This window comes from Acanthisitta chloris, unplaced genomic scaffold, assembly GCF_000695815.1.
Source record: "Acanthisitta chloris isolate BGI_N310 unplaced genomic scaffold, ASM69581v1 scaffold3890, whole genome shotgun sequence".
In the NCBI taxonomy this organism is placed as follows: domain Eukaryota; kingdom Metazoa; phylum Chordata; class Aves; order Passeriformes; family Acanthisittidae; genus Acanthisitta; species Acanthisitta chloris.
Genome location: NW_008652091.1, coordinates 208,736 through 218,230, shown reverse-complemented (window position 1 = coordinate 218,230; position 9,495 = coordinate 208,736). Strand labels below are relative to the sequence as shown.

Below are 9,495 nucleotides of genomic sequence, written 5' to 3'. Positions count from 1 at the left end.
CCCGAAATGATATTTTGATCAAACATGTTACTTGGTCGTGGATAGCCATGGAAGCCACTGCAGATGTTAGTTAACAGGGAAGCCCTGTTTTTTCTTGAATTTCCCCAAACCTTCTAGGCATATAAAATCTCAGTCATGTAGTTGTAGTGAAAAGTATCTGTAAGAATTATGTTGCATCTAAGTTTATGCATGGCTTGCAACAAATATGAATAGCCTTAATTATCTCCACTTTACAGGAGATTAATAATTCATTTTCATTATACTATATTTTGTAGAGGAGAATCAATTTAACATGTATTACCACAGAGCTCCCATATGTTTGAAAATTAATAACCAGCAGGTAGTTGAGAGTTTGCCAAGCTTTGCAGAAATGACCAGTCTTTCTACAATGATTGCTTTTGATGTTTATATTAATTACTGTTGTCCAGAACAGCATGAGAACCAAGATGGTTGTTTTGAGTTATTAGTAGGTAGGTAATTGAAGTTATTCTTGGAGCGTGTTGTGGTGTTCCATTCTAGGTAACTTTATTTAATTTTTACCTTGTTTATTGACTTTTAGAAACTTTTCATGTATTGGTGATTACAGATCATATGAAAACTTGGTCTTTTGAATATAGGTCTAAGTAAACATTTGTGTGTAATCCGGGTATTCACAAAATTGTTGTAGAGCTTTAATTTTACTGCAGAGGGTATGAGTGCCTATTTTTGATGGAAATATTGGGTCTTTCAGGTTTTTGTGAAGCTTTAGGAAATACATTTCGCCTGATCTCTTTGGGCAGCTTTTGCAGAATCTAGTTTATATTGCACAGAATTTGTTCTGCCTTGCTGATGTAAGAGTTTTCTTGGTCTGGGTTCCTGCTTGAGGACAGAATACAGGGATAATTTGGGAGTGCATTCACTGATTGATACCTCTTGAATTTAGTTCTCTTGTTTGTGAAAATGAGGGTTATTTTAAAAACATCTGTTGAGTGTGAAACATTTTTTGTACTTATTGAAGGGTTGTATATTGCACTATTTTCTCATCAAATTTTTATTTTGCCTTTAAAGATTTGGACAGTCCATTTAGGTCAATTACCCATTATTGATGTGAGGTGTTTGAAAGGCTGTGCTGTTAGAAATACTGTAGCCTTAAGGGCAAGATTAGCCTTGTTCTGTGTGCAGTACTTCAAGAGGGCACTGCTGAACATGTTTGATTCCTGCAATGTTTGACATTTGCCATAGAGGATGGAGGGTAGCTGTATGTGGCATTGATGCTGAGGTTTACCACAACGTAGCACATTCTGCCCTTAGTCTTCTTCCTTTGTTGCTTCAGTCTGTGAAGATTAAAAAGTAGGAGGCTTGAGATGGTAATTGCTGGCTGTTACATTTAATGCTGTATTTAAACTTAAAGCCCATCTTGGATCTACTTATCAAATAGTAAGACTTTCTTTGTTGTCATTGCCTGTCAATACTCTGCTCAGGAGATACATGTTACTTCTATGTGTATGTTTATGAAAGAGTATCAGTTGTGCTAGAAGCTATGACCATGCATGTCCTGGTGCAGTCCCCAGCTAAGGAGCTACAAGAAAACTACATCTATCTCCTGCAAAAGGTTGAAGTCCACTGGTTTTTATGCAGTATCCTTTAGTTAAATGTCCTTCTGAATTAGTTCAGCACACTGCCAAACTATATTTTCTTAGTAGTCCTTTGTTTGGATTTTTTCCAAATCCTGTTTTGCGTTTTCAGTCAGTGGGTTTAGTTTCTTTTGCATCTTGAGGCAGTGGTTTTGGTTTGCTAGACCCTTGAGCTTCCTCTTTGTTCCTTGACTATTATGGGGGACTCTGCTTTTCTCTTCACAAGTAAAACACTGGAAGGATGCAGCAAATTGAAAAGAGCTGAAGGCTGACTCTGTGGTCACTGAAGGCCTTTCTTTTAAGTCATGCTATTTCTATACCTGTTTTCAGTGGATATAGCGTATCAGTGTCTGAAGGGGCTCCAGGGGAACCAGAGAGGGACACTTTGTTAGGAACTGGAGTGATAGGACACAGGGTAATGGGTTCAAATTGAAGGAGGGGAAATTTAGGCTAGATATTAGGAAGCAGTCTTTCCTGTGGGGGTGGAGGCTCTGGCACAGGTTGCCCAGGGAGGCGGTGGATGCCCTGACCCTGGCAGTGTTCAAGGCCAGGCTGGATGAGGCCTCGAGCAACCTGGTCTGGTGGGAGGTGTCCCTGCCCATGGCAGGGGATTGGGACTAGATGATCTGTAAAGTCCTTTCCAACCCCCAAAATTCCATGATTGAATGAATATTAATTGATTCCTTTTCTATTTAAACTTCTTAACTATCTTGAGCTTGCATAGGGCTTTTGCATTGTTACAAATAATTTTTGTCATTGGATTACACTAAGTCTTATTTGTCAGGTTTCACAATTTTGTTTTCAGGTGGCTTGAAGCTGACCATTTTTTCCCAATTTGAGAGTTCTGAAAGACTGGTTCATTGTCCTACTTGAACGTTTTTTTTGTGGTCTTTGAATGTAATTTGTCAAGGTCTTATGGAAATACGTTTTAAGTCTTTCTCTCTCCTCACAAGTGCTCAATTATATTGCAATTCAGGACTATCTGTCTGGTACCTGTTTGTTGAAAGTACTATAACATTATACTTCCTGTGCTTATGTCAAATGTGTCTTTGCCAGGAGTGTGGCCTTGGGAAGAAGTTTCACATACTTTACTGTTTGAATGGTCTCTTCTGAATGATTCAAACTTGAGTTTCTTACCAGATCATGTTTTAAATGTTATGCTTAGCTTATTCTGTTTTAAGGCTGCAAGGGAAAGTAGACATAAGAACTCAAAGCTATATAAATGGAAATTGGCAGTTTGCAGTGGTCTCGTACAGTAGACCAGATGTTTTAAAACTTGGTGGAAAGGCAAGCATGTGCCACTGTTCTACTTTAACTGCCATATATAAACAGAGGTGAAAAAGGTGGTACCAACTATTGCTCTTATCTGTTTTTAATGGAATTTTATTTTGATAATAGCTTGTAAAACACATGGGAAGAATTATATCTTGATAGTGGCCCTTTGGCTTCTTGACTAAGCATAAATCCGAAGGTATCCAACTTGCCCTTAAAACATGAGATTACCAAAGTGACAAGCAGCTGGACAGGTTTAGTGTGTAGACTGAGTGCACACTGAGGGCATGCTCACGTGGTGTAGTAATGACTCAGAAACCAGTGGGTGTTTCTTTTGTAACATCATATGATCATAGAATGGTTTGTGTAATAAGGGACCTTAGAGATCATCAAGTTCCAACCCCCATGCCATGGACAGGGACACCTTCCAGTAGACCAGGTTGCCCTGATCTTAGTTCTACTGTTGTCATTGATTTTACTAGATTTGTTGCTGTAAACTTGAAGTGTAAATATGCAGAGATGTGAGTATATGAAGAAAACTCAATTAAGGAGTTTTACTTTCTTAAAAAGCCTCTAGTTGTTAGTAGTCATTGAATACTACTGATACATTTAGTTCTTTAAAACTTATGAATTTAATTACATATCCAAGAGGTAAAGGTAGAGTGATTTAATAAGATTATAAGCTACAGGAGCAGAAGAGGAATTTTCAACTATTGTGGGTTTAAAAATCTTAGAGCTTTCTTAGTGGACTAAGAAATATGGCCATGTATATTAAGTAGGTGCAATTATTTTGTGACACTAGCATGCATAGTAAAGTATCATATATAGTAATATTATTGAACATATTTCTGACATAATTCATGTCTTCCTAGGTCTTCATCCTCCAGGCCCTCCTTTGGCAAGACCTATTCTTCCTCGAGAAAGAGGAGTTGTGGATAGAGTTATTGAATATTTGGTTGGAGATGGTCCTCAGAACAGGTAAAATGCTGCTAAAGGAAATACCTAAACACTTGAGAGAAAAGATTAAGACGCTTCCTTTCTGTTTAAGCCAGACATGTCCGGGTTAAAATCATTGCAAATGAATTTGTCTGAAATTTTCATAATTAAATAGCTCTTTCTCAGTGCTTCACCTGAAATCTCTTTATAGGGCAAGTGGTAGTATTTTGGCAAAATTAACCTCTGTTTTGGATTATATTAGCCATGTGATACATAGGAAAATATGTGTTCAAGTGGGTGAATGATTTATGTTTTGAACTAAAAATTTTCTTGCTTAGCATATCAGCTTTATTTATATCATTTATATAATTATAAATGCCTTCCAGATTGCCTTCAGAACTGTCCAAACATCAGAGCTTCCATGTTAACTATGGTCACTTTTCATATTAACTAATGAAATATAAGCTTAATTTGGATTATTTAATATACCAATTTAGTTTGCTTTCAAGGGGAATAATTTCATTGTGGAAATTACCTTTTAAGACAAAATATCTAAGGTATTAGTCAATATATAGGTAAAATACATCTCCCTTCAGTGTGTTTTTGCTTAAAGGTATGTATATATTATTCATGTTTTCTAGGTATGCCCTTATATGTCAGCAGTGTTTTTCTCACAATGGTATGGCTTTGAAGGAGGAGTTTGAATACATAGGTAAGAGCTGATCTGTGGTAGACTATTACTTGGCTTATGGTTCATGACTGACGTGCATCATACTTCATTTTGGTTGCACTTAAGCATTTAACTGACACTGTGAAGTACCACTTCACATAGGAACATTTTTCAGTAACTTCTTTTGTTAACTTACTGTATGTTAAGATTTACTTCAAGACTTAGAGAAGTACTTTATTGCAACCTTCAGGTCAAGGGTTTTATGTGTAGAAAACTATTCATTAGAAATAAGCTTCCTCCAATACATCCCTGAGCATTGCTCCTAGCTATGAATGGTTCTCAGAAGGGTTTTATATTGAGAAAGTATGTGACATTAAAGTGTGCCTCTTTTACCAGAACTTAACATTTTGCTTTGGCAAGAAGATCTTGGGGAGGTATCGGAGAAGGAGTAGGAACAAGCCCTAAGGGCCTATACAGGAGTTTATGGCTGACAGTAACTTAAGACAGACACAGCTCTTTATTGAACACAGATGTTTTCTTTTGCCTGTTTTCTACCACAAGTGTAAGCCTGATGCTTAGGAAATCAGGGAATATCAGATAAATCTTCTATTTCATTTTGTTTTGCTTAATTTTATGAATAATTATACAGCACTGTAAGAATAAGCTGAATGTTTCCTATGAAACTAAAGATAGATAGTCTGTGTGTCATCTTAGTTCAAGTGAGCTAACAACTCAACTGTGCCAGAATTCGCAGAGGGCAGAAATAGGTATTTAGCTAGTAAGTGGTATCCAGTACTTCTCCAGAGCAAAACCTTTTCCTAATTAGGCACCACTGAGGCAGGATGCTTCTCAAAAAGCAGAGTTAGCCATACCTACTGGAGTTCCTAACATCTCCTTACTCAAGGGGTGAGGAAAGTGGCATCTTAAGGGGAAGAAAAAATAAAATCTGCTGACTTAATTCTTTTTGTAGGAAAGAATGGAAGAATAACCATGTGGCAACGTCTGGTGGTGCTGACTTGCATTATTTTGTTCATTATGGTCAAGTCTTTCAGAGAGTTGGGCACTGCTCAGCAGAGCTGAGGGTAAAGAAGTTTTTAAGAAGCAAATGTATAGTGAGTGTAAAAAATAAAAAAGGACCTATATGAAACAACTTATGTAAATTTGGTGAAGGTACTCTCAGATAGTGATAGTCATTTAATTCTGTTTTTAGTGTGTTGGACAGTCAGAGTAAAGTGTAGGAATAAAGGTTAAATCTGAAGTTAATTAGTGAAGCTACTTACTGGGTCTGCTTTTCTGTAGCATTTAGATGTGCCTACTGCTTTTTCTTGAATCCTGCAAGAAAAACTAGACCTCAAGCTCCACGACTTCCAGACTTCAGTTTTGAGAAAAGGCAGCCTACAGAATTGCAGTCTAAAACTGAGCCTCTAGAACCTACAGGGAATAAGCCCCAGGAGACTGAACAGACAGAAGGTATGTACTAATCTCTTTTTTAAATGTCTAATGAAATCCCCCCTGTCATTTAGCTCTCTGTCTAGATGAATTTTTTAAATAAGAATAACAACAGCTGCAATACTCAAACACTGCTCAAACAGGCTTCCTGGTGAGGTGATCGATGCCCAGGCCTGTCAGTGTTTGAAGCATTTGGACAATGCCCTTAAACATGCTTTAACTTTTGGTCAACTCTCAGTTGGTTAGGCAGTTGGTCTACATGATTGGTGTTAGTGCCTTCCAACTGAAATAGTGAAGTTTGACTTTATAGTAAGTGCAGTTTATATATTTTTCTCAATTCTTCTTGTCTCTGCTTCTAGCTTAGGTTGTTAATAATAATGTCTTCTTTCCTATATCCTACAATTTCTTCATATTAGGCCATATCTCATGCAAATGATGGCAGAACAAATTTTTTCACTCCATCACAAACAGATAGGAAATAGCACTGTAAATTACAGAAATAGTTAAGAAGGGAGTATGTCCCAAAGTGGTTAACTTTCACTGTGTTTGGCAGGTCATTTGATTGAGGTGTGTTGGAATTTCTGCCTTTGTTCCTTTTGCTGTTTTCCTTAGGGCAGGAAAATCTAGTAAAACTGCCTTGTTTAATTTCAGGGAGTTCAAAGACAAATTGTCAATTTTAATTTAACATAGTTCCTTTTGAGACATTTTATAGGCTTCAGATACAGTAGGCATCTGGTGTACAGCCAACAGGAAGATGCAGTGTTTTAAAAGACTCCAGAAATTATAATTTCAAACCAGAGAATCTCCAGTTAGATGTGCTATTGAGTTCTTGATGGGACTTTATGTTAGTTTAAACAAGGATCACACAGGGAAGCTATCAAGTAGTGAGCAGCCCTGTGGTTCAGGCTAGAAACACACTAACTGTGGGAAACCGTCAAGAGTGCAACAGAAAGAATGTATCTGCTTGATTATTTTTAAACAGGGAGTAGAAAATAGCGTTGGCCTTTGCTTTCTGGCATGAGGAGGCTGCACAAGACCAGTAGGGAAGTGTATCTGATGGGTGTGGCCTTGCAAGTGTGCAAGGTTGGTTTCTTTTCCTGTGCCATAGTGTGCTCTTACTTCAATAAAAGTACTGTTACTGGCACAGAAGCAATACTGAAATCAGATGTGTGAAGCTAAGATCATAAAAAAATTTAATTTGTCCTCAAATCATAGAATTATCAAGCCATTTTCTTGGCTACTTTTTAACTTAGAAGATTCTTACAGAAAAACACATAATTCATTACTGGAGTCTTTAAAAGTGTGGTTATTTCCCTCTGTGTGACTCAAATGGAGAAGTCCTTAAGGATATTCAGCTCCTGGAGGTGTGTGCCTCAAGAGCTTCTGAGTATTATTCATAACTGCAGGTTTTTAGAGAAGTTGGGAGAGGCATTTGCTGATTAATCTGGTATTATCATTGAAAGAAATGGTTATTAAACTATGCCTTTAATGAGTCTGAGTTGCTGAGTTAGTCTGTAAATGGAAAAAATGTAAAACCTTAAGAATTAGTGTGAGATTCTAGTTAGACACTTAGATGTAGGAGTGAAAACTCTGCAAAATAATGTTTCGATTTTTTGAAAGCAGCATTTTCTGAAGTATTTCAGGAGAAAAATACAATCTTTTTATTGCCCTAAATGTGACTTTACCAATTTACTTTTAACACTGAAAATTACTTTTTGTGATATGGTCGAGTATTGATGTAGTGCTTTGCTTAAAAGTGACAATAAAAGAAACCACTGTGGACTTCATTCTTCGGTTCTCTATTCCTGATAAGAAGTGCATAGTGAAATTTTTCAGAAGAGGCGTAAGAAACAAGTAACTGGTATACTGAGTTTTGGTTTTCTAGGTTAAATAGCTGATCTTTTCTGAATCTCCAAAATAATATAAACCATTCTGTTTTGATAATCCTAAGCAGCCAGAAATAGAGTATATGCTCATATTTTACATAACTAATATCTGAGAAATGTCTTGTTGATGTAGAAGAGGCCAGAGCCTGCCTGTGACTTGCCACAAAGGAATCTCTGCTTAGTAAGAAAATCACTTTTTCCATCAGAACCATAATATGAAACAACTGCTTACAGGCAGTCAGGCCTTATTAGTAAATGAACATATTCCTTGGTCATAAGGTTGAAGTATGAAGCTATCATTGAGGTATAGCTCTGGGGAAGGCTTTTGTTCAGTACAGTGATAGTGAATATGGAATAGAGAAAATCTTCACTTACAGATGTAGACAAACTTTAACATCAGGAAACTAACTTCATCACAGTGTTGATAACACAGAGAAGTCGAACTCTTATCTGTAACTCATTTAAACCATAGTTGTATGGCTCAAAGAAACTGCAAGCTAATGTGATACAGAAGTGCTATAAATATTTTTTTACCAGTCAGCTACTTTGACTAATGAGTAGAGCATGAAGCTGAATCTTTTGTTCAATTGTGTGCTCATGCAGTGACAAGCATGTTACGTGCAACTCCTGTGGATAAGAGATCTGAAGAATGGTTATAAAGAGTGCTGTTGGCGCTGAACTTTGGAATATTTTTATTTTTTTTAATCCTCTGGAAATACGGAGTGATTGGATGTCAGTCTAATGCAGATTACTGACACAAACATCATGCTTCCTTATTCAGCAGAGTAACTTGGGAAATTTTAGTACCAGAATGAAGCAATATACTTCAGCTCTTTTTCTACCTTTACCTTAGATGTCTTGATGTTGGTTACTTTTTTTTTCCCATCAAAAGATAGTTGACTCTCTTATGTATTTCTCTTAAAAGTGTTTGTTTGGATCATATTGAAGAAGCCAACAGGACCCACTTCTAGCCTCTTGATTAATTTTGCCTTGCCTATATTTGGTACTGTTATGCTGCATTCTTAATTTGGGTTTAACATTTAGAAATGTTTTGTTTGACTGCTTCAGTGTTTTGTGTTGAATATCTGGTGCTGATGTGCAGAGCATCAGCCTTCGTGAGATGCCTTTAAATATCAGATTTCACCACAGTGGTCAGTACTTCATGGACTCGTGTTAATGTGTACTTATATGTTGTCTACAGATTTGTATGCTCTTGTCAATTGTAAGGGTTCTTGGAATACAGCAACTGCTAGTATGTTTGAAAGATCTTCCATATAAAAGGCAGATGCAGAAACTTGGTTTGTTGTTCAACAGAAGAGTCCACAGTAGTGCTTTCCTCTAGAAATAACTGTTTCAAATGTGTGCTGGTTATGAGTTCTACCACAAGTGGAGCTTGGCTTTGGGCAAGTGTTATGGATGAAGCAGAAAGTTTTTCTAGGAATAAAACTGGTGGAGGACAAAGGACTAAAAAATAAGCTTGAGAATTTGTTCTAATCAGAATAGTACAAGTGTAGTGTTGTTCATGAAAAAAAAACAAACACCACAACCCAAACCTGGACTGGAGGCATTTTCTGTTTCAGAGATTTGGCTTGCCTTTATACCAAATATGGTTTGCTTTTGTGGGACAGCATGAGCCTGCTGTATTTCTGATAAGCCATTGTTTCTTCTC

General features: G+C 36.9%; 1 protein-coding gene across 1 annotated transcript in view; it reads left to right on the top strand.

The window, feature by feature from the left end:
* Positions 1-9,495, top strand: part of KIAA1715 (KIAA1715 ortholog) — a 37,871-nt gene that overhangs the window by 22,852 nt on the left and 5,524 nt on the right. The window contains exons 9-11 of the mRNA XM_009075843.1: positions 3,758-3,863; positions 4,463-4,533; positions 5,791-5,961. Coding sequence (XP_009074091.1) covers positions 3,758-3,863; positions 4,463-4,533; positions 5,791-5,961 — 348 coding nt within the window. The remainder of the gene's footprint in view (positions 1-3,757; positions 3,864-4,462; positions 4,534-5,790; positions 5,962-9,495) is intronic.